The sequence below is a fragment of the Anabas testudineus genome, chromosome 2 (assembly GCF_900324465.2).
Source record: "Anabas testudineus chromosome 2, fAnaTes1.2, whole genome shotgun sequence".
NCBI classification, from domain to species: domain Eukaryota; kingdom Metazoa; phylum Chordata; class Actinopteri; order Anabantiformes; family Anabantidae; genus Anabas; species Anabas testudineus.
In genome coordinates, this window is record NC_046611.1 from 30,076,996 (window position 1) to 30,104,177 (window position 27,182).

The 27,182-nt window shown below is 42.1% G+C and overlaps 2 protein-coding genes across 3 annotated transcripts in view; both read left to right on the forward strand.

Annotated features, from left to right (window-relative positions):
* The window catches only part of scospondin (subcommissural organ spondin), a 56,743-nt gene extending 36,432 nt beyond the window's left edge, over window positions 1-20,311 (forward strand). The window contains exons 98-117 of the mRNA XM_026363287.1: window positions 184-339; window positions 602-726; window positions 1,722-1,861; window positions 2,121-2,167; window positions 2,253-2,492; window positions 3,758-3,919; window positions 4,086-4,202; window positions 4,280-4,418; window positions 4,535-4,731; window positions 4,899-5,069; window positions 5,194-5,321; window positions 5,413-5,567; window positions 6,812-6,858; window positions 8,165-8,329; window positions 8,894-9,105; window positions 10,051-10,146; window positions 13,942-14,002; window positions 15,775-15,905; window positions 18,427-18,577; window positions 19,869-20,311. Coding sequence (XP_026219072.1) covers window positions 184-339; window positions 602-726; window positions 1,722-1,861; window positions 2,121-2,167; window positions 2,253-2,492; window positions 3,758-3,919; window positions 4,086-4,202; window positions 4,280-4,418; window positions 4,535-4,731; window positions 4,899-5,069; window positions 5,194-5,321; window positions 5,413-5,567; window positions 6,812-6,858; window positions 8,165-8,329; window positions 8,894-9,105; window positions 10,051-10,146; window positions 13,942-14,002; window positions 15,775-15,905; window positions 18,427-18,577; window positions 19,869-19,891 — 2,663 coding nt within the window. The 3' untranslated portion in view covers window positions 19,892-20,311. The remainder of the gene's footprint in view (window positions 1-183; window positions 340-601; window positions 727-1,721; window positions 1,862-2,120; window positions 2,168-2,252; window positions 2,493-3,757; window positions 3,920-4,085; window positions 4,203-4,279; window positions 4,419-4,534; window positions 4,732-4,898; window positions 5,070-5,193; window positions 5,322-5,412; window positions 5,568-6,811; window positions 6,859-8,164; window positions 8,330-8,893; window positions 9,106-10,050; window positions 10,147-13,941; window positions 14,003-15,774; window positions 15,906-18,426; window positions 18,578-19,868) is intronic.
* Window positions 20,312-22,898: 2,587 nt separating this feature from the next.
* Window positions 22,899-27,182, forward strand: part of kcnh2b (potassium voltage-gated channel, subfamily H (eag-related), member 2b) — a 179,576-nt gene continuing 175,292 nt past the window's right edge. For both annotated transcript variants that reach the window (XM_026362964.1, XM_026362965.1), the window contains exon 1: window positions 22,899-23,290. In XM_026362964.1, the coding sequence (XP_026218749.1) occupies window positions 23,215-23,290 (76 nt within the window). In that variant the 5' untranslated portion in view covers window positions 22,899-23,214. The remainder of the gene's footprint in view (window positions 23,291-27,182) is intronic.

Here is a 27,182-nt window from a genome sequence, read left to right on the forward strand (position 1 = left end):
GTGTATAGATCATTAGATAGATCAGTAGAATAGATCATTTATACACTGATTAATCTACTTGTCTAAATCCGCTCCGGATCACATTAATAGCAAGTTCAAGTGCTGATCACAGCACAGCTAAGAGGAGTCTTTGTGTAAACCCATGTGTTGCACCACATTGGTTGATGTATTTGATTGTTGCAGACTGCCCCATGTCACAGTGGAGTGTTTGGTCTCAGTGCTCCTGTGTGTCTCAGAGGGAGCAGCGCTACCGTGTAGCTCTCTCCCCTGCCACCAGGGGACAACAGTGCACTCCTGTTGAAACGCAGAGCAGGACATGCAGCCTCAGCCAGTGTGATGGTGAGTTGGTGTTCATTGTGAAAGTGTGTGTGTATGAATTATGTGTTATTTACACAAGACCTTACACTTAAGCTTCTTTTAATTTTTTCTTTTCATGTCCTTAAACAGCCAAATTACTGCTGACATGATGATGACATGATCACAGTCACCTTTTCAGTGTTTCTTTCATTTAGTCAAACCTTGTCCTGTTTTATCAATTATATGCATATGTTTGTGTGGTTTTATGTATGTTATAATAACCTTTTTTTTTCCTCATTTGTAGACTGTGAGGCACCATTTGTGTACTCAGACTGTGGTGCACCTTGTGAAAAGCAGTGTGCACTGCGGGGCCAGGGAGATCTGTGTTCAGGTGTCAGGGAATGCACACCTGGCTGCTACTGCCCACAGGTGAATTTCTCATTAGCCTGCGTCTGCCATATAGCGTATACAGGATATACTGTAGTATGCACAAAAAAGCACATTTGTGATTGCTGGTCATATGCAGTAGAACAAACGTGACAGTTTTAGGCAGCATGAGATGTGTGCAGTGCAGTGAAAGCTGATATTTGTGATCACTTCTTTCTACGAAATGTTTCACACCCGCCTCACAGTGCACATTCTATATTTAGATATTATTACTCGATGTTGATGTGAACGATCAAAAAACATTCTGTCTGTCTAGAAGTGTTGCTTCTTCTCCTAACACTTATTTCAAACAATAAATTTGCATTGAGGGTATGTGTAATTATCAACTGAAACATATTTTTGAATTAAGATTCTGATATAATTGCAGTCTGCATGTGAACACAGTTGCTAAAGTAATATTTACTCTATTAATATAAAACAGGGCCCTGGTTAGACAAGCAATGGTACTTCAAAGCTGTGTTTGGATTTGACTAGTGTGTCTGAACAAGTCCAGAGTAAAAATATGCAGACATGAATTTAGTAAGTGAAATGTGCTGTGCTGCATATTGTCACTAATACATCACTTTCACATGAGTTGCGATGACAGTTTAACGATGTTGTTCGACTCAGTTTGAGAGCAATTTGAGAGTTTGATTTATTGCAGAAACTTGAAAAACCCTCTGTGATAGAGTGATGATACCCCCATACAACAGAAGGGAGGGGAGATACTGAAATGTGGAACAGAGAGCAAATCACCAGTGATGTAGAACACCATCATTCATTTAAATATGGATTACTTTTAAATGATGGGTGTGATGATACAACAATTAACATCACAATTAACATCTGTTTTACTTTTGTTGCTCTACAATTAGCAACATATTTCAATCTATTTCAACTGCTCTACTGTTGGTAGAGTGGAAAACAACTGTGACCTTTTTAAACAACAATTTTTAGGACATATGTTAAAACCAAATCTTTCTCTTTCTCCCTTCTAGGGCTTGCTGCAGCAGAACGGTAGCTGTGTTCCTCCAGATGAATGTGGCTGCATCTACCTGCAGCATCAAGCTTCAGGACAACCACCTAGACCTGTCACTATCCCACAGGGCTCAACCGTCACCATAGGCTGCAGTACCTGGTTAGACCCCACAGAAGCTGTTAAAGTTATAGCTAATGTTTTCTGTATCTTTCCTTTGTTGCACCAGGTTGATTTTGAGCTTTTACTAACTTTGAACAATATGTGTGCCTGCCATGGCCACCACTCTATCTGTGCTGCACCCAAATCATTCTCTGCCATTTCTCTTTTTATCCACTATTTATTTGCTCTCAGCTTAACTGTTCATCTGGGATCTATGACTCAGTTACTGTATGTGTTTCTTGGCTGTTCTGTCCCCCAGTCTTTGCCATGATGGGACTTTGCAGTGTGACACAAGAGAGTGTGAAGGTAAGAAAGCAGACTATAAGGAATGAATGAATAGCTTCTGCCTGAATAGGTCTTGTTATCCTGCCTCTTTCTTTATCTTTTTTAGTCATCCTCAGCGAGTGGTCAGAGTGGACGTCGTGTTCTCCCTGTGTACCTTCTTCTTCCCTGCAGCACAACACTTCCCAAGCAGGGATTATCAATGGCACTAAAATGGTCTCAGTCCAGAGGCGTTTCCGTGCCTGTCTGGACCTGGATTCTGGTCTTCCAGTCTCTGGACAGGAGGAGAGCCAATGTCCAGGGCCACTTGTAGAGGAGAAATTCTGTCCAGACGCTAACATCTGCAGAGGTAGTGGTGTTTGTCCAAAAAGACAAAAAGAGGGTCTTTGTCCATTAAGGCTGTCAGCTTCTCAGTCTGTCTTTGTCAAGCTCTAGTTCCTTCTGAAGCTCCACAGTAAGGGGCAGTAGTGAATGGGACAGTTTGGCTTCACCCGAGCTCCTCAGAGTGTTGTAACAGTTTGACACATTGCTCCCATCAAAAGATGTATGCAGATAGTGCAGTGAACTAGTCAGAAGTAGACAAGCATGGCACTGTAGAAGAAGAAATTACAGTTAAGGTCACAGTGCCTGTGACAGTGCCTGTTGTGATGAAGTAACTCTAGCATGACTTTCTCTGGAGAAAGGAGGCAGATCATTTTGTTTGTGAAAAGTTGCTACAATACAATTCAAGGCATATTTGTAAATCACCATTTAACACAACACAAAAGAGCTTTATGCAAAAAAAAAGTTAAGATAACATGGACAGGATATCAGTGAATAAAATAAAATACAAGATAATTATAAGCTGCACAAAGTCCTGCAAAAATCTCTAGTCCCAGAAAATCTATTGACATTTTAATAGAGCATATTTTAAGAAATATTTGAAACAGATAAGTTTTTCATAGTCTGGAACCTCTTATTAAAATCTGAAATGTTTTGTACCACAGTTCCACTGGTTTTTGTGAAGATTGATGCTTAGATTAATATTCACCATCAGTCGATAAGTTTAAAAAAGATGACATCAGTATCCGCAGTGAAATGTGTAATGTGGATCTCCACTGTCCCATTCATGCTACGTCCCAAGGGAGGGAGAATTGAAAAAGTGCGGACACATGAAGATGATTGTTTTTGGTGTTGATTCTTCCTGAACTCAGTTTTATCAGGCTTTTATTCTTCTCAGCCATTTCTCAGCCCTTTACATCTGAATACATATACATACAAATTAGGATTGGCTCTGAATGACTACTGTCACTGATACTCCTTTTGGTTCGATTTGCATGTCAGATTTGTTTTTGTATCTTTGTTGATGCAGACATATAAAAACGTCTCAGCTAGGATAAACACAGCTTTTACTCTGAATAAATTCTATAACCTCTGCTCTCTAACATGCAATTCAGTTATCTTACCAGCTGAAGTGGACTTGCAAGTCTTGGCAATACGCTTTTGTTACTGTCGACAATAATGAGCATCATAACAATTAAAATGGCTACAGCAGTCATCATGATAATTGCAGTCATCATAATTAGGGTGGCAATAGAATTGAGGGTGCTTATCACAATCACTCTGCTCTTCCAGATCTGTGTGAATGGAGTGTGTGGAGTAGCTGGACTGCCTGTGCAGAGCCATGCAGTGGTGGAGTCAGGCAGCGCTACAGACGGCCGCTGGCCTCCCCTTCAGGACCCCACTGTCGAAGCCAACAGACACAGAGCCAGAGCTGCAACACGGGACTTTGCCCAGGTGCAGCTGGAATTTGTTTTATATTCACTTTGACGTCGATCTTTGTACAACTGGTTTAAATGTCACAAGAAAAGCAAATATGTTATATGAAACAAGTACATTCAGCATACATATATTAAATCTGCTTGTATCTTTATGTCTGAAGAATAATTCTCCTTGATCCTAGGTGAGCGCTGTGAGGACAGGGGACGGACCTACCAAGAGAGTTGTGCCAATCAGTGTCCTCGCAGCTGCACTGACTTATGGGAGCATGTGCAGTGTCTTCAAGGAGCCTGTCACTCAGGTAAGCAGCTTCTTCTTAATAAAAGCCAGAATGACAGGTCTCTTTTTCTTTGATTTATTATGTTTTTTTGTTCTTAGGTTGCCGGTGTCCAGAGGGACAGTTGTTGCAGGATGGCCACTGTGTGCCAGTGACAGAGTGTCGCTGTGGTATCCCATCAGGCAATGGGACACTGGAGTTTGTCCCTAAAGAAGAGCTGACCGTTGACTGTAACACTTGGTGAGAACTTGATTTTAGATAAAACCTTGTCTGCAATAGGTCAGGCCTGTTATACTCCTCTGCAAATCAGATGCCAAGCAAGTTAAGTTTCCTGTTGAAATACCCTCTGTCTGCAGTGTTTGTGAGAATGGCACTCTGGAGTGCACTAAGATTCCCTGCCCAGTTTATGAGCCCTGGACCTCATGGAGCTCCTGCTCAGTTTCATGTGGGCATGGCCAGAGGACGAGGACACGCCTCTGCCAGGAAATGGAGGGCAGCGCTTCCTGTGCTGACACAACTCAGACAGAGAGCTGTGAACTGGCATCATGTCCAGGTCAGAGATGCCAGGCTGAACCTTTTTATTACTTAGTTTGACACAGAATTAGGCAGTGAATTGTTTCTGGTCAGATATATAATCCTACCCACTGTTAAAAGGTTACAGTTAACTCACTTTGTTAATATGTGTGAATCCTCCATCTTTAACCCCCCCTCACTCTCCAGTGGGTTGTTTGTTGAGTGAATGGTCACAGTGGAGTGAGTGCAGCACCACATGTGGTGGTGGTTTGTCTGTGCGAAACAAGACAGTGCTTAGAGAGCCAGAGCCAGGTGGGATGGTCTGTGTTGGACCACTTGAACAGCACACTGTCTGCAACACCAACAGCTGCTTGCCTGGTAACAGAAACACACACACACACACACACCATTAAAAAAAATCTAAAAGATAGTCTCAGCAAGTTTAAGGGGTGAATGCAAATTTCACTGAATCAATCTGTATGTTTGTGTACGTGTATTAAAGAGTGTCCCAGTGGACAGGTGTTCAGTGACTGTTCAGGATCCTGCCCATATACCTGTGAGGACCTTTGGCCACACACACAGTGTTTACCTGGACCCTGTAACCCTGGGTGCACCTGCCCCTCTGGCCAGGTTGGGAAATCTCAGTGTGTGTGTATGTGTGTGTGTGTCTTTGTGGTTGGGTAGCAGATCTGATTCTTAAGCCTGTCTGTGCCTCTTACAGGTATTACATAGAGGCTCATGTGTGTCCCATGCTGACTGTCCTTGTTCAGCACTCTCCCTCCCAACTGGTTACCAAAACTGGAATGTCAGCACGGCGGAGAGCACAGAAGCTCTTCTGCCACCTGGCACAGCCATTCAGCACCTCTGCAACACATGGTAATAATAATAGGTTGGATTGTCGAATATGAAGGTTCTTGGGATTTGTAGGTCTGTGAGATCTAAAAAAAAAAAGGACAAGTTATTAATTGAACTGATACTTTACTCCATAAATATCATATGGGCAGGAGACAAAGGCAAGTGCAACATAAAAATCCATTTTTTAACACCAAGCGGATGGAGAATTATAGTCGTGTGTGCTCAGTGAACTTGAACTTGACTTCACTAAGAAGCTAATTCACTGTGAAGATTTATATTTCTGCTACAGAGACATTTACAGTAAGTCTTTTTCACCAGAAATGCCTGTGCTTTTCATTAACTCAGCAGTTTGTGCATCTCTGCACCTTAACTTATGTAATTATTCATCCCTTAAAGAACAGTGTGACACATTTAAATTGCGGCTATGCTTTGTCTGTCTTATTGCCCTGTTTACAGTAGATTGTATATTCACATGAAACTGACAGTAATTAAACTTATTTACCTTTGAATTTACCAATAATGTCATTAATGTCACTAGTGTCATTAGTACAAATAATTACAATTAAAATGTTTTGGTCTGTAATAATATGTTGACATGGTAGGAGTCAAAGACTACTTGGTTAAGATTAGATGATGATTGTGGTAATTGGAAAAAAACATTAATATTGCCTGTTCAAACTGCAGCCAGGCACTTTTAGCACACATCTGCCCAAACATCTTTTCTGAAATGTTTTGCATAACTCAAAGAGTTAGCTGGTAAAACAGATTAAAGTCATATGCATCTGAATATATCATGTAAGAATGACATTAATTCATATTTCCTAAAGTTAATGTAAACGCCCTTGAGAAAGGAAAAGAAGTAACAAGCTGTCTTTGCAACAGTGTGCACAGGGGGTTTGTGGGAACAGTGTTTTTAACTTTTAATAGGCAAGCTCACTGTCAAGCTGATTATGGCCTCCATATTATTGACCATTAATGCATAATGTAATATAAGATAACACAAATGAATTTGATGGTAATATTTTGAAATTAAGAAGCTTGTTCAGCTTGTGACCATAATATCTGTAACAGCAGTAGATAGTCTGGCATACAGCAGACATGCCGTAAGTCATTTCATCCTCCTCACAGTGGTTTGATACTCATTTAATATAGTCTGACAGGCTCAACTGTGTGACATGATAATTGCTTTGGCTTTCAGTAATATAATAACTATTTCCTTCATCCTGCTTCACTCACTTGACTTTGTTTTTTCCAACTGTCTCCAGTGTTTGTCAAGGTGGAATCTTCAACTGTACCTCAGAGCTCTGTGATGGTGAGTGATGCTCTGTCACAGCTGAATGTCTTTTAACATCTCTCCTTCAGAAAGGGAGGCATGAGCAACAGCAAACTATCTATAAACTATGGAACATCAGAGCCATGATAAATACAACAAAATGAACTGTGTCTGTAGTTAGGAACAGCTGCTGCAACAGTTGGCTGAAATAACTTAGCAGCAGTTCATCCATCTCTTTCTAAAAGGGCCGTAACTGGGTGTTTGTTTCATAAACAAATCATAGGCTAGCAAGGGGAAAAAGAGCTGAATGACGGTGGGGAGTAGAATGTCACAGCTCGTATCCTCAGAAGGGACATGAAAGTGTAAATAGCTCTGTGATTTGACCTGTTTTATCTGTCATCATTTGATCAGCACGGCCTTTTATCATCCTCCTGCCTCCTCTCTCCTCTAGATTTAGAATTGTCTCATTGCTCGCAGCAAAGTTCCTTTTCAAAGAGAGTGGTTAATGCAATTTAGGTCCAGGTGTTTTGTCCACTGTAGCTATCAATTATTTAACAATTTATACTTCCATTCAGTAAAAGACTTTTACTTTTTTAAGACTGCAACACACTGAGCATCTATACCTCCCAAGAGGGAGGTCTGAATAAATGCCCTTAAAAACTGAATACAAAAGTAACCAAGAGGAACCTGCTGTCATAAAAAAAAGAATAAATGAAAAAATAAGCAGTAAAACAAATCACAACTCTTGTTTTAAGAAAAAACACCTCACGCACTTCTGAATCCAACTGAAAGTGAGCACTGAAATTAGCAGCCTGGGAATAAATTGGCTGTTGGAGCCAAATATTGGCTCCATCAATATGCGTGGCTATTACAGTGAACAATGTAGCACTTATGGAGTAGTTCCTTTTTCTCTTTAACATAGAGTGGCTTACTATTAAAACTCAAAAAAGCATGTACTTCATCTTACACTTTGGACACTATCACACAAAAAACATCTTCTCACATGCTCGTGCTGTTCCACTGTCAGCAGCATTGGAGGGCATTGTTTCCTGGCCCACCAATGCCCATGAATCAAAGAAACTAGCCTATGTGAGTTTTTTCTGGACTGTTCTGCAGGGAGAGAAATCATGGGGACTAACAAATACTGAGATTTCTCCTCTAACCCCCACAGTGGCTGACTCAAAGAGGGGTCATATAAACAAATATTTGGTTTGGTGTGTGTGTCTTCTCGATTCCTGCCTTTATCTCTGCTTTTTTTCTGAAACTAAATCTGTATCGTCTGATACTTACCTAGATAATAATAATTACTTGTTGCATTAAAATGGTTTTCTCTCTTTTCCACCAGTGGACTGTGAGTGGTCCGGCTGGTCCCAGTGGAGTCCATGTTCAGCCAGCTGTGGTACAGGAAGACAGACCTCCACCAGACTCGTCCTGCAACCTACCCAGTATGGAGGGGCCCCGTGTGAGGGCCCTGACCACCGCACCAGAAACTGCATGGCCCCTGACTGTGGTGAGTAAGATGACAGGATTTGATGGAGAGGCCACTGTTCAAATGCACCACAGTGTTCTAGGGAAAACAGGGAAGGAAAAAACATTTCAAACCACCTTAGTGTAAATGTCTCAGTTAAAGAAATGTAAAGGTCATAGTTAAATTTGCTACATCTGAGCTTCTGCTAATTTCCTTGATTTTAGAAACAGGTTTAAGCAACTGAACCATACCTGCCGCTAGTAGATTTTATTAAACTCTGTCTTCACATGACTTATGTTGATGTTTCCAGCTGACAAGAGTAAGGTGTAAAAAAGGGATTACAAATGCACTTGATATAGAAGATGGAGGCTAAAACTGCATGTCACAGGCAACAAGTCAGCTGTCGCACCAGTTAATCGTGAAAAAAGTAATAAGTGTGGTTCAGGCCATAAAGACAGGTTCCGCTAAGCTATTATTGGACACTGCTGCTCCTCAGGGGATGGATTTGTTGGATTGTTTCATTCCCTCCTCTTTCTATTTTCTGCTTTTTTTTTTTTTTTTCTCATTTCACTCCTGTCCCTCTCCTACGCATCTACTCATCTGCAGAGTGTCCTAACGGCGAGCAGTGGCGGAGGAGCGTACCAGCGGGGGCCCTGCTGTGTGAGAGGAGCTGTCAGGACATTTACGCCTCCTCTCCTGTCAACTGCAGTCACTCCGCCGAGGGCTGCTTGTGTCAGGAGGGGCTTTACCGAAACACGGAGGGCGTGTGTGTCATTCCCGCCCTCTGCCCCTGCCATGACCAGGGCATCTTACGGGAGGTACACACACACACAAACACACACATGTTGGCCTACACCCAGGTAAACAGACAACTGCTGCCCAGCTGACTTGGCAGCTAGTACCCATTGTGCCTGCCTAACTGTGGTGTTTGTCTGAACCTTGTCATTATTACTGTGGTGTTTACTCTCCCTCCCATTTACTCCCATTGTGTTATTTACTCATAAAGAAGGGGCTATTAGAAGATGAGTGACGTGGTCCATAGGTCACATTACACCACAATGCCTCTCCATCTCTTAACCTCATCAATTATGGAGGAAGCCACAACTGGGCAAGCCTGCCAGGAATTATTTATGAAGGAGGAGATATTATAGGATTATAAGAATTAATCATACACTGACAACAGGTCAGAGCCTCTCCCTCTTTAGCTTTCTTCTTGCTTTCTCTCTTTCTTTCTTCATGCTCTCGTACCTCTGCTTTTTTTGTCACATTTCTCTTGTGATTTCTGTACAGGATTTCTTTTTATCCCCATTCTGCCTCAGTCTTCCTCTCTCTGTCTTTTTTTCCTCTCGCTTTGTCATTCCTTGGCTCTGTCATTTCGTCTGTCCATGATCTCACTTTCCCTCTCTTCTCTCTCCTTTCCTCTCTGCCTGTCAGCTTGTTATAGCTAAGAGCCTCTGTAGCTTTCTATTCAACCACCTTATGCCTATTACACCAAATGGCTCAGTGTGACCAACAAAGCCATTCCCGTAGTGGGTGCTTTTATGCTGGTAACAGCTCACCAGTGTTTATGTCCCATAGCTATGCATCATAACTTGTGTCCATAAGCTAAATTATGCATAACAATGCAGCCAGGGCTTCACTGGGTTTGATGAAGAAATGTAAAAGGTGTATGAGAGAAAGGGCAGCAGTCTGCTGAGGTATACTTGTACTTTCTGCATTTCCGAAACATTTAAGAGTGATTTGTTGTTGTGTGTGTGAGGCAGGCGGGATCAGAGTGGGACGAAGGCTGCGAGTCCTGCCACTGTGAGAATGGCAAAAAAATGTGCCAATTGAGGTGTCCTCCACTCCACTGTGATGAGGTGAGATCCACACAGACACGCTGACACAGCCTACTTGACATTTGTCTGATTTGTCAGAAGATTGTGCATTCAGTATTCAGTAATTCATTCTATACTGTCACTGTATTTACGTATACTTCATACTACTCCCTACACAGGAAGGCTAAGTGGGAATTTCTAATTCTAAATCATGGTACTTTTTATTGTACTAAGAATTCTTGCTTGAATGATTGTTCTGATGTTGCCTGATACCATCATTGTCATGTTAGTACAGGTATAACAAAGTAGTTTAATTAAATACAATATGACTCAGGTTAGTTATTAAGTTTTATTTATTCTGTTAGTCTTCCTGAGAGACTTCAAATGAACATCAGTAAATTTACCTTACATACTATATAACATGAGTAAGTAGACTTATGACCTTACAGGACCCTGAGAGGAATGAGCATCTTTTTGTTTTTAGCGCATTACGGTAATATAAATAGTACTAGTAGTAATAGTAATCTGTCCTCCCTAGACACAGGACATGAGCTGAGTGGAGACGTGAGATTTTACTCTCTTCACTCACGCACTGTTTGCTCGCTCCACTTCCCAGCTTCAAACTGCACCAGGCCACTCCACTAATTAATGCTCAGCGTTCAACTCAAATTGCCTCCCTTTCTAGGCAGATGCAGGTGTCTTCTAATGGAGTGGATGTACACCCAACTGTCTCTGTATCTCCATCTCATTTCATTTTAATTACACACAAACATACTGCACATGAAGGTTTCTTTATCTGTCTTACCATGGTAGTTCACATAGCATCTCTGGTCTTCAGACACACCTCAATTACTCAAGATGCTGCTCTTTCACAAATGTGTAAGACGCTGGCTGAAGTAGATCAATACCTGAATGACCAAACCTCCCACGCACCTACACTCTTGTCTTTTACCATGCCCTTCTACCTCCTGTAAAACACTTTGCTTTACCTTATTAAGCATAATTAAGATTCATTGCTACATATCCACTATTTTGTTAAAAGTTAAAACCTGTTCTGCAAAATGTATGACAACATATTTACTGTGGAAAGCACTATTTTAGTTACATATGAAATTTAAAGAGCATTATAAATCAGCTAGAACAACCTCTGGAGTTTTAAAGTATTCAACAATTAACTTTTTGCAGCAATATCTTGCAAATAGTTTGGGCAGCTGTGTTGTCAGGCGTGAGGAGTTATAGGTACATGCTTGTCAGTGCTGATGACACAGACTTTGCCAGTGACAATGTCGTAGTCATGCACATGCGAGTGGTAAACGGCCGGTCATCTTGCTGGACACAGTGAGCTCAGCTCAGTCAATTATGCATGTTCTCTGTAACTAGAGGCAGATGAGGAAAAAATAAACTCCACATAAAATATGAATACATTTTTGTAGTCCTTCAGGCATGTGGAACTTTTGGTACTGTACAAATTCACATTCTGTCCAGTCTATTCCAGAGAGCAACAGAGGAGAAGGTTATGACCGCATTAAAATGAACAGAGTTTGTGGCAACCCACTGAGGCTGCAAGTTTTTTTGATAATGTAAATAGCACTAGCGTGTGACTCAAATCAATCCACTCTGCTTCACTCAGGCCTACCTCTTCCTGCTCTGCTACAATCATCAACTTCTTATTCTTTGACACTTAAGGTAGTGGTCGTTATGAAATGACAAGAAGTAAGAATGCTCCAAAATGTATTAATAATGTAGTTATCATTGAGATTTTCTAGAAGGGCTCGCTCAAAAACATATCTTTACTGCTGTCAGCGAGTCTGGGACACAGCAAGCTTTGAAAGCACCTCTTCATATAAAGGTTTTAAAACATATTTTGAGTAAAAAAAATGTGTATACAACTTACATACTATATATGTTCCTCCATAAACCCCAGGATTGGTGCTTCAACTCCCAGTTCCTACTGACCACATATTGAAGTGTCCCTGGACACTGGACCCCGAACCGTTGCTGCCCTAAATGCAGCTGTCTGTCTGAAGTGACTATTATTATTATAATTGTTATTTAATCAAGCACGTTAGCATGCTAACATTTAATATGTAACTCTAAACACAAGCTACAGCTGAAAGTGATGTGAAGAATTGATCTTGAACCAAAGTGTTAAAATAAAAGGTCAGATATAACCTAATAAAGTCAATAGAGAAAAAGTGGGAATCAGGACAGGTGTCCCAGCTCGTTTTGATTGAGAACATTTGCATAAATTCATATAATACTTCCTGAAGGATTTCACCCCAAACTGTGTGTGTATGTTTGCTACTTAGCACCACAAACATTAGTTAATAATCCCCTCTCTATGGTACATGGTGATGGAGAAAAGTCAACTGTCTTATCCTTGACACAGTAAGCTGAATTTATATCTTCAGTACAGCAGCGCCGTATAAAGGCCAGGGTAAAAATACCTTCTGCTGACATGCCGAACTTTAAAGGAGAGGTTGGTGGCACTGCGAGCTCCACTGAGTAGACAGTCTACCAAGTGTTCCTTCCGTGGTGTACACAGGTCTGTGTGCCAGTGCTCTGTCTCCGGAGGGGCTCGGAGTTGTGTAGCTATTTCTGTTTGCATTCTCCAGTCCCTCGCCTCCCCCAGCTACACTAAGTTATGCCGCAGTGAAAGCACTCCTTATCCTGGCCAATATGAAAAGGTCATTTAATGCACTGTGTTCTCTCTGCTGACAGACTCAGAATTGGTTACTGTCAGCACAGTCTCTTGTTTATGACTCATTTTACAGTTAATTGCGTTGCTTGTTTAAAACCGAAGTCTCCCAACATGCCTCCACTGCTGTGCTGGGAGCCCATTTTAAGGTAACGTATTGAAGCTGCTGTTATCATATCAGGTGATAAAAGGCTTTCAGGATGTTTTCGTCTTAAGCACTCAGCCCCCTTTTCACAGTACCAGACATTAAGAGCGTTGTGATTTCCATCTCGAAGCCTGTACCCTTTACTTAAAATGCCAAGCGCCCTTTTCTTTGAAAAAACGAGAATCCACACTTTGCACCATTTCTACCCAGTGCCACATCAGAAACACAGACTCATGCTGCCTCTTAACTTAAAGCACTTGAAATAGTCGTCTTCATGAACTCCCACACTCTTAAGTGAGTGGAGGCTGGTGGCAGTGCAGAGTGGGGAGGAGAAGTCCTCAGGGTGAACAGTGAGGTGTGTGTGTGTGTGTGTGTGTGTGTGTGTGTGTGTGTGTGTGTGTGTGTGTGTGTGTGTGTTCAGGAGCATGTTAGAGAAATGGTATAGTTGGGTGCCGTTTTAGGGGGGAACTGAAGCCGCCTTGCAGGCTGCACGCTAATAGCAGCTTTTTTCAGACAGGAACACCACGGAACACCCTGCTTTTCTCTAGACTGGATCTCCTCCTCAGTGGCTTCACTTTTTTTGTCGCTGTCCTGTGTGTTTCCTTACGTCACTCTGTGTCTCTCTGTCTATTTTTGGTCTCTGTCTCTCACTTTTCTCCTTATTTCTCTTTCTTTTCTCTGTGTTGTAGCCTTGTTGGGGATATATAATGGATCTTGATTAAGTTAGGTCTTAAAGTTAATCATCACATTTTGAACTTTGCACAGATTTTAAAAGTTGCATTGTACATATTATTGTGGTCCTGGTTCACCTAGATGGAACATTATTTTGTTCCTTTCCTCATCCAGTGAATACTGTGCTATGAAAAACTACTCAACCTTCCTGATTTCTTCCATTTTATACTGAACTGGTCCAGATCTTCAAATATAACTGACTGATAAACTCACTGTTGACATTGTGGCTAAATCAAATGAAAAAATGCCATGTCTTTCTCAGGGGGAGGTCAAGGTGGAGGAACCAGGCAGCTGCTGTCCAGTTTGTCGAAAGCAGTTTCCAGGTTAGTACAACACAGAATGCAGAACAAACACAGCACAAAGACAGCAGACCAACTTAGAAATCTGAAATCCTCTGGACTGTTTAAAATGGATAGGTGTAGACTCATTTTCAAGCCATTTACATCAAGTTAATAAATAATTCATTAATTAATGAGCTGGTGACACTTTATGGAGGAGGATGTGTGTGTAGAAAGCATGAACAGCATGTCCCCACTTTATTATTAGGAGGACCACAAACATGAAGAAGTGAATGATGATCACTCATACACCACTGCGACCGTGAAGAAGACATGAACAACGTTAATAACTCAGAAGTTGTGATGATTCATATAGCTTAGTTGTAGCATTAACTTATGTATTGTTCTTGCATCCATTCATCCATGTGATACTGTTAATTTGTGTGAAGTCCTGATATTCATGTAGTATTCATAAATTCATGATCGTTCATGTAGCCTTTCTATAAAGTGTTACCAATGAGCCTTTGGGCATTGTGCCTGAAAGGGTAAAACAAATGCTTGTAATGATAAGCATGTGAGCAAAGTCAATAAAACTCAAAGCCACTGTTTTATTCTGTGGCTGTTCTTCAGTTGTCATCTTAAACCCAGGCTCATGACTATTTCATTTCGTTTCTTCCATCATCTCGAAATTCTCTGTGAAAACCCAAATGCCATAGACCAGCGGTTCTCAAACTTTTTCTGTCATTTCCCACTTTGGGTGGGGGGATTTCAAACCCCACCTATTCTCCATCAGGTAACTGTCAGGAAGTGAGCTGCTCAGTTGTTTTTTTGCACTGGGCAAAAAAAAAGAATGAGGCCATTTCACAGGTCTTCACAGGTCACTGATGCAGATCTTAGTAGTTTCACTGCTGCTCCCAGTTTACGTTTTTTAAAGTGTTTGAGTGGCTTATTAACTGGGGTGAGTTGTCTTCAAGTGTCTTAGAGCAGGATAGACCTCATCATATGTTCTTCTAGGCTTGGTTTTTGGTTGATTAGGCCTACCGTGTTGTGTTTATCTGCTGGCACTGATTCACCTGTTTTTAATGTTTTTGTGGTCCTTGTAACAAATTTATCCATTGACGTTGGCTCTCTGTGAAAAATAGTTGATATCGTTCAGCCTCAATTAACACACTGCTGTAAAACCACTTTTTCCTCCCAGTCCCCACACTGATGTTATTTTATTTTCCATGGATTAATGATCTCTTTGTTTGTGTGTGTGGTTGTTTTGAGCATATGATCTCTATTGCCAGCATAGAGTAGAATTAGTGAAGAAAGACACAAAGCAGACACATTTCATCCTGTCTTTATTCCCTGCTAGTGAGGCGTGCCCCCACACCATCATAGACTAATGTGTTTTTATCTACGTACTATTTGTGTTCAATACAAAATATGTATATCCCCAGATATTCATATTTTACAACTTCCATACCACATTATGTGAATGTTCTATAGTTCACATTATGGGAAGCTAAAAACCAAGTGCCGCAGTGCCCAATTAGTGAGAGATTACATTACTTAACCTACATTGGGACTGCAATCGCTCTCCCAGTGGAGGAAATGTCACATGCTGCAAGGGGGCATGACAATGTCACTGTTCTCTCTGGAAGGAACTCTCTGGCTCTGTCTCTTCCTTTGTCCTTCTTCTTATGCTTCTTTTTATGAAAATACAAAAAGAAATTCTCAATTATAGCTTCTGGTTTCTCACACTGTCTCTGTCCTTTTGTCTAATTTTACCCTCTTTTCCTCCATCCTCTCCCTCCTCCCTGTGTTTGCATCAGGTGAGCCCCTGCCAGAGTGTCGTCGCTATGTGCAGCTTAGGAACATCACCAAGGGAGACTGTCGGCTTGACAACGTGGAGGTCAGCTTCTGCAGAGGACGCTGTCTGTCCAGGACCGATGCCATCCTGGAGGTATGGAGAAGAGAAGAGACATGAACACACACACACACACACACACAGGATAGCTGCTCTCTGAACATCTTAAGACAACACTGACAAGTATTGACTTCAACACTTTATGACCACTGGTAGCAAAATAGAAATCAATACATGCAGCAAAGGAGATTTAAAAGGACCAGAAGGTGTAATCACAACTGACAGAAGGTAAACAAACAAAAATAATTCAGTAGATGAGCCACCAGTGATCTATATATAGATGTTTTGGATAGGATTCCTATGAAGGGATCACACATGGAGCCTGTTAGTGATTGTGTTTCTTTTGTCTTTCCTGCCCCGACGTGTGTTTTTCATCCTTGTAAGACAGCAAGCTCATCACCTCATCACCATGGCGACTTTGTTCTTCATTGGCATCCATACATCTCTCCTGTAAAAATAGAATGAGTCATGCTGGGAGATTAGTAAAAATAAACATCAGCTCAGCCAAATGTGTCATTACCTCCTGTTACTGTGGCAACCGGGGATGGTAACTGGTGACTAGGCAGCACAGAGACGCTACCTTCTCATTGATCAGCAGGACTGGCAGAAGCAGGAATTTACAGCAAATCCATGCCTTTTCTCACCAGCAGCTACAGTGTTAAAACACACACACACGTACACACACACTGTGGACTTTTCCGAGTGTGTGAAGTACTAATAAGTGCCATTTTTCAGAGATGTTGAAGGTGTTTTTGATCCTAAACCCCATCCTTCCTCTCACCTCCCCCTCCTATTACCTATCAATTTTTGCTACCATCCACTGTACTTTATTACAGGCTCTCTCCTTCACCTGCACTAATTGGACACGAGAACAGCTTCTACCTCTAGCTGCTGTCTAGCATGCTAAATTACCTAATTCCCACATTTGTGCTTGTGTTTTAGATTATTAGGTTCTTATTTTTACGAACTTGGTTTGTATTGTGTCAGATATGCATTAAATTAAGGGCATTCTTATTAATATTTCATTTTTAAATGTCTCAGAGGGCATCTGTTTGAGTAATGTGAAAGCTGTTGCTCACAGAGATGTCTCTACTGAACATTCTGCAGTTCCAATCAGCTCTATGAATCATCTTAGCACCTTGCTCATTGCAAGTTGCAACTTTAATGTGTGTTGATATGCTCTGAGCAGTATTCTCTCCAGCTGTACCAGACTGCAGTTTTTTTTTTTTTTTTTTTTTTTTTGTGAAAAGGCAGAGATTAACCCAGTGTAGGCTAACTGCAGAGCATCAATCAATAGATTTGAGTACAGAGTCCAGGTAATGTTGAAATGTCATGTCTTCTGTGTCTCCTGCTATTCGCTGCTACACTTGTGTTAAAGCAGAACTCCGAGCTGTGTCCCAGAAAACTTCTCTTTTATTGTCCTGAATTAGAAACTAGCTGGTAAACATAGTGTAGCTCTCAAAGCAACTGAAAGATTAAATATTTCCTTCAAGAGTTGGTGGAGGCCAAACAGGGGAAGAAGAGGTAATATTGGTAACTACTAGATAGAGTTGCAAATAAATGCTAATGTTGCTCCAAGTTTTTTAAATGTGTAAATGAGCAACTTTTTGTGGACAATGTCACCTTACTGTGTCTGTACTCCGCTCTGAGCTTCACGTTAAAGTTAGAAGATGAGTTTTGCTTGAAAACATTTTGAAATTAATATGTCTTCAGTAGGATTTCAGAATATCTCCACATTAAACAAAGTTTTGGAACATATTTTTTAATCATTTGTTAGCAATTTGTTATTATGAATAATGTGTTACAATGGCAAAAAAAGTCTTTCCTCATCCAGTCTAGAGTTTATTTACCTTGATATTCACTTTTGGCTCTGTTTTGATCTGTACTAAAAGGTTGCAAAACTCTGCATTACGTTTACTCTGCTAACTGTGTCTGTCTGCTGTTTGATGCTGAGCAACAGGCTTATTAAAGCTGACTTTTCTAGTCTGAAAACTATAATGAATGAGCCAAACGAGGCCAAAAAACTGAGTGCTTTGGGGAGTTGGATGATAATTCATAAGTTATTATAAGTTTGTGACTGTAAGAAGCCTGTTAGTGGAATCATTTGATTTATTTTTTTTTTTTTTACAGAAAGTGCTTCTTTTAAGTTTATTCAGGTTTTATTTAATATTCTCTGATGCACTACAGGAAATGTGTATATTTTACAGTCACCCTTCTTTCAAGCTTCTTATTTTCCTCTATACAGTTTATACTTCCTCATCTCGGCTTGCCTCCATGTTCCTCCTCACCTCGTTGATTTTCCTCCTTTTCTCAGCTTCCTCAACCTCACATTATCTCACCTTTCCTTTATCCTTCATCCATCATCCATCATCTCTCTATTCTCTACTTTCCTCACCACTGGAATTCTTGCTAAGCCTTGTTCTCCTCTAATTTTCCCTCTCTCATTATCACTCCACTGCTTTCTCACAGCATAATCCTTCTTCTTTTCATCCCCTCTCCTGCTTTGGCTTCGCTCATGTCCCTCATTCTTTCTCTTCTTATCCCTCTCGCCATACAGGAACCGTACCTCCAGTCAGTTTGTGAGTGCTGCAGTTATCGCTTGGATCCGGAAAACCCGGTCCGTTTCCTCAGTCTGCCGTGTGAAAGCGGAAAGAACGAGCCAGTCGTCCTGCCTGTCATACACAGCTGCGAGTGCACAAGCTGCCAAGGTGAGGACTAAAGTGAGGCCGCATGGATTTGCATTTACCTCTCTTATGTCGATGTGAGAACTAAGGATGTAAATATATGTAAAAATGTTTGCACGTGACACGTGTACATGCTCCAGGCTCCCAGAAGACAGACACATGTATTCCAGAAAGAGAAAGGCAGGGAAGATGTGTTACAACTTCATTACATGCTTATCATAGTTTTCAAACTATAAGAAAACTGCTGCTCCTCCAGAGTCATTCGTCGAAGAGGGCTGTCATATGTGAGCTATCAAACATCCTTACATTTCTCCTGCAGCTACTTACATAGTTAGTTACTCCGTTAATTTGTTAATTATTAATAAAGAAGGGCTTTGATTTTGAAATATCTACAGCATAGTAAAGTGGTGTCTCAATGCTGTCATGTTGTCAGAGGCTAAATGGAAATCTGTCCAAAGGGTCATTTAACATTAGGATGTGATGGCTTTAAATCTCAGCAGTCTGACTGAACTGTTGCTGTGCGGTCGTAGCAGTGGTCTGGATCCATCATTTGGCATCATGAAATAAACGTCCAGTGTGATTTATCTATCCAGCTGTAAAGACCTTCAAACTATTAGCTGTCAAATCAACCATTAAATCAAGGTCAGTTAGGAAGAATTTGCTTCTGTAGCTGCAGCTTTTGTCCACTTTCCATCAGATATGTAATCACACTCACAGACGCACATGCACGTAGTAAAACATATGTTTTCCTTTGCTCACAACGAAAGAGTCAGTGCAGGGTCTCACCTCTGCAATTATGTGTTAATCCATTCATCAACATGGCTGATTGTGTTAGTTAATTGGATGTAGCCACATATGACAGAGAACATCCCCCCTAGCTCATATTCCCCTTGCGGTGCTCTGCTCCAGCAGACAGCATGTCTGACAGACTCGGTTGTTACGGTGATCAATCTTGGATAGCATGTGGTCGTGCTCTCACACACACTTAGACATATTAGCTGCCACTGCAAGTTTTCTCATTTCTCATCTGATGCTCTTCCCCTGACATACACACACCTATTAAAGACACAAGACTGGATACATTTTTACATATAATACATGTATTTCATGTAATTTGCTATACTAACAGCGAATTTATTGTTAAAAACCTCCCTCTGTTGAGACACACCTTGTTGTGAAGGTGACGTGCTTTGGAGACGCTCCACCATTAATCCTGCAGAGGAAGCAGTTTGCTTTTTGATGCATGTGTTAAATGATTACACAAGATGCCTGTGAATTATGACGCTATCAGTCTCACTGTGTCTCTTTTTCACAGGAGGTGACCTGTCCAGACGCTGAGGCGGTGCGATGAGTGCGTTTGTGTGAATGTGTGTATGCACAAGAGAGAGTACCGATGCCAAGCCGGGTGAGAGCGCCACGCTGACAGCCAGCTGGGTGATACATGGAGGATTATGGGATGGATAGATGGGTGGATGAAAGAGAGGAATATGTTACGAAAGGTCCCTGTTGATGCACACATTGTTCTGTAGTCCTTAGTCATCATATGACTGGATGCTAATGCTGATCATAGAGTTCCTGTTCTGAAACTTTGTGTATTCTTCAGCCTGTAGAGCCTTTTTCCACTGTATATGTATTTATAGAGGATCTACAATACAATCCATGTAAGGCTTATTATGCATTTATATATGTTTTATTTGTATGTTCAAAGACGATGTACTGCATATCTTAGTAGTTTTCCACTGGACTAGCCAATAAACATTTTCTGCACATGTGGGATACGACTGGCCCTTCCTCTGCCGTTCTCCTGTTACCTACAGCGGACTGTGTAAACTTTTTCAAGACTGTTCCTTCACCCTCTTTTGCTGTGTGACGCTCTGTCTGCTTTTATTGAACTTGTCTCCTCTCCCTTTTTTCCATTAGCACTAACTTTTGATGTCAGGTCCTACACATTAAAGCTCATTACGGCTCTCTGCCGCTGGTCACTGCCTCTTTGCCTCACTTGGCTAATATATAAAATGGCTACATTGAAAACACTTTTGTGTTTGTGTAGAAAGGGAAATTTGTGATGACAGCATTTAATTTGGTGCCAAACGACTGACTGGTTATAAGAAGATGTAGCTTTTAATGGATTTGTCAAAGTGACGCCTCAAGCTTTGTTACTTCCTTAGTCAGACATTTATTTATTACTGGGCTATAGAAAGTGTCCTTTGCTGTCTTTTTCCCTTCTTGTGCCCCCCTTCCTTCCTTCCTTCCTTCCTTCCTTCTCTCCTCACTCCCTCTTTTGCTGACTGAACAAGGGAGAATAAGGCCAGCACGCCTCCTCAGGCGTTCAGCTGCTGTAGTAAATACTACTGGATGTAATAAGCGGGAGCTGATGCATTTTTAATTCACACCAAAATGTCGCATTTTGATGGATAGTTCTTCAGGCCTCGTTCAATTGCAAGGCTGCAATTCATCATGTCTAACTAGTCATTAAAACGCCGATCGCTGGAGAAATGAATGCATTCATGCAGCTGTGCGGGTCTGTTTGATAAATGCGATGCTTTAGACCCGGACCTGACACCTGGAGACAGGGAGACTGTAGCCTGTCCAGCCAAGGCCTGTTACAGTCCTGAGGTGGGCACAGGACAGTGTTGTGATGGTTTTAAAGGGACTGAAGAAAGCCTGGGGGTTGAGCTTGTGCTGCCTTCAAGTGCGGTCCGACAAACAAGAACTGTCCGCAGGACACGCTCTCTCTCTCTCTCTCTCACACACACACACACACACAAATGCCAGCCAGTAGAAGTGTTTTAACAATCATACAATTTCATTTTTGTGTGGATTTGCATCTTGTTTTTACTTATTTTATTTAAGGTGTATTATAATATTAATTTAACCTAATTTGTTCAAACACACTTTCCCACCACTGCTGCACCGAACTTCATCACAGAGAAGTGGAACTCCCTGGATGGTTCAGCTTAACTTTATATTGTGTATATTAAATTAATTCATTTATTAGGGAGCCTGCACTCATCAAGTGATGATAAAGGTAATTACTGTCAGTTTTTACTGACTTCATAGAGTTTGTGCTGCTGTTCAGTTCAATTGCATTATACTGACAGGTGTTTCTGGTATTTAGTCCCCCCCCACCCATTTAGACAATATACACCGACCATTAGCTAAATAACAAACCCCCCACTAAATAATGCAGACCAACCCTAATGATTACAAATCGCTTCAACAGAAACTGAACATCATCCTCTTGATGGAGGATCATTTGGCCGTCACCGGACTGACAGGCTGCTTTAGCTGCAGCTCGGTCTCAGTCATCCGTGTGCGCTTCACCTGAAACTGTAATATCGGACAGCCCTCGAAGGCATCATCCCCAGAACCGCGGAGGGGGGAACCCCGGCGGTGTGACGTCACCTGAGTGGTGAATCCCCATCCAACCTGAAACACAATGAAGCAGCGTCTCACCCGCGTTTCACCCCCCAGCACACACACACACACACACACACACACACACACACACACACACCTGACGGTGCAGCAGGTAAAGATCAGCAGCGGGTGTGGGGGTAGCCTGCTATTACCAAACAGAACAGGGTGGTACACATGGAGCAGACAGAGCCTGTGTGTGTGTGTGTGTGTGTGTGTGTGTGTGTGTGTCAGGTGAATCCATCCCATAGGCTGCAGAGACAGAGGTGAGGCCGCGCACCTGTTAACAGCCGTTAGACCGCAGGTGTGTGATAACACAAAGCACGTGACGTGTGGACGGTAACTGGACTGATGACGAGGCCGCCTTCATGAGCACTGATCGACTGAACCAGATCCTTTAGAAAACCAGGAGCCCCCACTGTGGGAGCCCCCGGTACAACCTAGCGTCAGGGGAGCCGGGAGCGCGTCTACTCTGGTGTTCATCATCTGAAAAGTGTGAGCAAAGGGTTAAAAGAGGCGCAGCTAGACGCCGGTGGAGCTGAAGTCATCCGGGTGAGCGCGCAGCGAGGAGCAGAGCTACAGAGAGCACCTCCAAAAACCAGCTCCGGACGATCCAGCCCGCAGGTCTGCGCTCTGCTGGTTCCTCTCTGAGCATCGTTGTGTTGTTTTTCTCCCCAGATAAACGCGCGGAGCTTCACGGGCACAGGGAGGAGGTGGAGGAGGTGGAGGACTGGGAAACAGATAAAGAAGCGCAGCACAGCGCCTCAACTATGGCTCCGGTGACGCTGCTCCCACAGCTTCAGCTTGAGTCCGCTTCACGAGAGCGGGCTGCAGCGCAGGATGAGAGGTGTGCTGTGCTCCATCGACTGTGAGACAGAGGGGAATATTACCTGACCCCCCCCCCCCCCCCCCCCCTCCCCTCCTGGGACCGAAACATACACCATCGCTCCTCTCAACCTGGAAACTGGAGGCTGGAACGGGCTCAGACCTTCCGCGCATCCAGCGACTCTTGTTTTCCAGACCTGTCGTCTTCTCAGTGTTTCCATCAGGAACCTCCGTCACTCTGAGCAACTTGAGAAAACTTTGTCCCCCGGGATTACTGCCCCCCGAGTCTCAGCCGGCGTCGAGCGTCCATGCACGGAGCGCGGTGACCACCGTGCGCTCGGCTGCGAGAAAAGGAGAAACGTAGATATTAATCAAAGTCCTGCGTCGTCTCTCCGAGTCCAGGGGCCACCACAGCGAAGATGCCGGTCCGCAGGGGCCATGTGGCTCCGCAGAACACCTTTCTGGACACCATCATTAGGAAATTCGACAGTCAAAGTAAGATGATTGTTTGGCGTGTGTCAGTTAGATCGTTTACATAACCTGTTCCCGGTGCGCATTTGGTTCGTTAAAGCTCGATTAATCATTGATTTGCTGACTCGTCACTGTCCGAAAATGACATTATAACCATCTAAGCTTCCACATGACCAGTTGTTTTGCGTAATAAAGACGTTTCCTGCTGCATGGTTAATACTATAATATATCTATAAAATATGAAACGGGTTATAACTGAGGAAAATCAACCCAGAAATAAAGTAAAGCATCAGAAAGACACACACAAGTGTGTTTTTACTGTAATTCTACTGATGAGTGTGATGCTGGCAGTGAAGGGTTCCTCCACACACATCTTTGATCACACGTTCATTTCAACTGTCTCACATTTCGGGATCTGAATTGTGCAGCTGCAGCACACACATCTGTCCTTCAGGACTGATGCTGGCAGGAGGCCACATGAGGGTCTTTCTGAAAGGTTACAGCGCAATACTTTAAAGAGAGCACACATTAGGTTGTTTCACATCCTCCCCGGCTTTAATGTCACCAGAAACGTCTCATGCTGCTGCTGTCTTCACTGGTTTTGTCAGAGGAAACAGACACAGGCTGGAGGTTCGTTTAAGGCCGTGCAGTTTTCTGTTGCTCGGTTATTAAGGATATGCTAAATAGTTTTATGCAAAAGCTACTGGACACCTCAATACATCTACTTCACTGCACTTTTCAGACAATAGTGTGAATGAAAATCTGCATCCTATCAATGAATCTTATGAGAGGGAACAAAACAAACCATATATCTGAGCTGTTAAATATTTCATAGAGCCCAGGGGCATGAAATTCAAAGCTGTCCATATTTCAAAATACCCGTGCTGCGTCCATCCTCTCTCCCCTGCGGCGCTGTTATCTTAGATGCAAATCATTCGTGTGTGTGTGTGTGTGTGTTTTTTGTTTTTTTTAATTCCCCTTCTCTGAATGTGTGACCAGATTTGAAACGTGCCTCTTTAGCCGCTACGGCACATTTCCTGCAGAGATCCACCTCAGGGGTGATGGAGACGACGAGGATGATGGTGGCTGTTTGTGGTGTAGGGAGGGAAAAGTGGAAGATGAGCACTATTAATGTTTTATCAGCTCAGGTTTGACAGTGGCTTTAAAGGCTTTTTGTTTTTCATGGAATCCAAATGTCAGTCAGTTTCATCAGTCGCTGACGGGATGAGAGCCGTAGTGCAGTGAAGTAACTGTGGCTCCAACAGTTCAACTCTTCAGGTACCTTTTTTTTTTCTAGAGGCTATAAAACACAACAACCACCGTTCACCAGACACCATGTGCTCCTGGGACGAGCAGTTCAAAAGGCATCAAGTGTTCTGCTTTGTTCCTAACACCCCAACAGACACGGCAGCAGAAGAGCTTCAGACAGGATGTAACGAGGGCTGAACACAGGTTTCCTGACACACAGGTGCAAATAGAAGCGACTCCACACAAGTGCAGTCGAGCTGAAAACAGACATGGGAGCTGGGTTATTGACGTTCATCCTGCAGAACTTCATTTTCCATCCTGATAAGCGTGGATAATACTGCAAAGGTGAACATGTTCCCCTGCTCACGGGAATGCTGCAAACTCATTCCACCGTGTTGATATGTTGAACTGCGATGGGTTGGCGTTTGACGGGGAGCTTCTCTGTGCACTGGATGATCATTTATGAGAAGAGCTCTTGAGCGTTACGCTTCAGCGTTCACTTGAGTGCTTTCCAAATATTGTCCCAGTGAGCCAAATGTGTAGAATCATTTTCTATTGATTGTTGCAGGCTGCCTTGGTCAGGCAGACCAAGCATGCAGGTGATGCGTCTAGTGGCTGAGGGTAATGAGCAGGCGTGCATGGAGGGACAGCATCAGCGGACACTAGATGCAATTTAGACATCCTCATTAATTTCAGGGCCGTTGAGGTAAAAAACACAGTTTAAGCAAACTTGCAAACTTGTTGACTGAACTTTAAACTGCAGCATGGTGGAAAGATTTGCTCACATCTGAATAACTCATTTCAGTCCTCCCAGCTCTACCTCTGAATCCACTGCGACCCCACAGCTCCACTATCTACAGCTGAGAAGCTTTTATGAAAGACAGCGCGTGTTGTGAGCGTCCACACAGCAGTGCAGTGCACATTAATTCATCTGATGCCTTGCTGTTGTTTTACTGCAACTGAGTACCAGTTCTAATCAAGAGTAGACCTTATCCCATGCACGTGATGAGACCTATTTCATGAGGAACTCAGGAGGATAAAGCAGCTTTGACGGTAGAATGAGCAGGACAGAGCCATCTCCTCTGCAGGAGAACTGGTTTTAGAATAATGTGGTAAGATGACAAGCTGAGGATACTTAATGCTTAGACTTGGAGAACACTGTTGTCACATCTTGTTTGAAAAATGTAACTTAACTTTGTTTAAAATGGTCTTATAACTAGGTCCCTAAGTGTCATTTAAAAGGACAATAAAGTGTTTCCACAAACCCACTGGTGCCACTACAGGACAAAAGTCAATCTTGGTCATTTCTGCTGAATTTCATTTACACAGTGGTTTCAAGTTGACAAACAAGAAATTCTAGCGTAGTACTGTATGGGAAAAAAAAAAGGTCTTTAAAATATGTCAGCAGTTTGTCAATCCATTAGTTTTTCCCTAAACGTCTTTGATAGAAACAAATACTAGTTTTATAGTGAATTTTATTTTTCATTTAGTGGGTATCAGGACGTTCAGTCCTGCGTCAAAACAGGTTTTGGTGAGGTGGTGAAATACGATTCTGTCAGAATAAAAGATCTTTATATTTTGTTGTTGCATTTTTCTTCTGTTAAAATCTTGGTGAGGTACAACACAAATACACAGCTCTTTTCTTTTTCCAGAGGAACCCTTTAGGAACCTCTCGTTCGACATTTCTTTCAGATTTTCTTTTCAGATCCTTCATTCAGAAACTTTTTTCTGCTATCTGCAGACAGTTGTGTGCCTCTCTTTGCTCATGATTTTACTGCTTCCCATCATTTGATAGAGTACTTCTACACCTGTCCAAAAAAAAAGGTCTGGACTCTGTGGTGGCCAATCCATGTGTGAAAATGATGTGTGATGCTCTCTGAAACACTCATCACTCATCAGACCACATGACCTTCTTCTTAAATCAGTTTTAGTAGTTTTATCAATCTCCTTAGATGTTTGCTTGATTCATGTTAATAATTTGACTGTTCTAAAACAGATTAACATCTTTTCCACGACCACAGGATGTGTCTTCAGACTTGTTTTTTAAGAAAAGAGAAGCTACTCACTGCATCAATTCAGGTTAAATAACATGATGTCAGCTGAACAATAATCCTCCATGCAGTAATTATCCAGTGGGAGGCTCTTACCTATTTGTTTAGTTATATCCAGGTTGTGACTTTTTTCTTGGATGGGCAGTGTATATACAGTACATACAGTATCCTTAGGCACATAGCTAAAGATGGCTGTGAAGCCTGTTCATACATCACGGGAGTGTAAAATAAATTTGCCCTCCATAAAAAGGGATTATGTAACGTATGTTCAGATGCATGAGTTGACATTAACAGAACCTGTCCAACGCTTGAGTCCAACCAGAACAGAACAACCAGACAAGAAACAGAACAACAAGTAGATTTCTGTAATGCACATGTTTATTAGATTATTGATGCAACATGAACAAGAGACCAGGTTCAGACTCCTTTGCATAGATAGTTTAATTGTCAAATCATCTGTCATTGATTTATGTACAGTATATGAGTAAAGAGCATTCAGAGTTGAAATCGCTTTTATAATTTATTCACATATTTGTTATGTGTCTTTTGCAGGAAGTAGTTGTTGCACTGATCATCTGTATGTGATCCCAATCTGTAGGCAGAATTTAATAATTCGA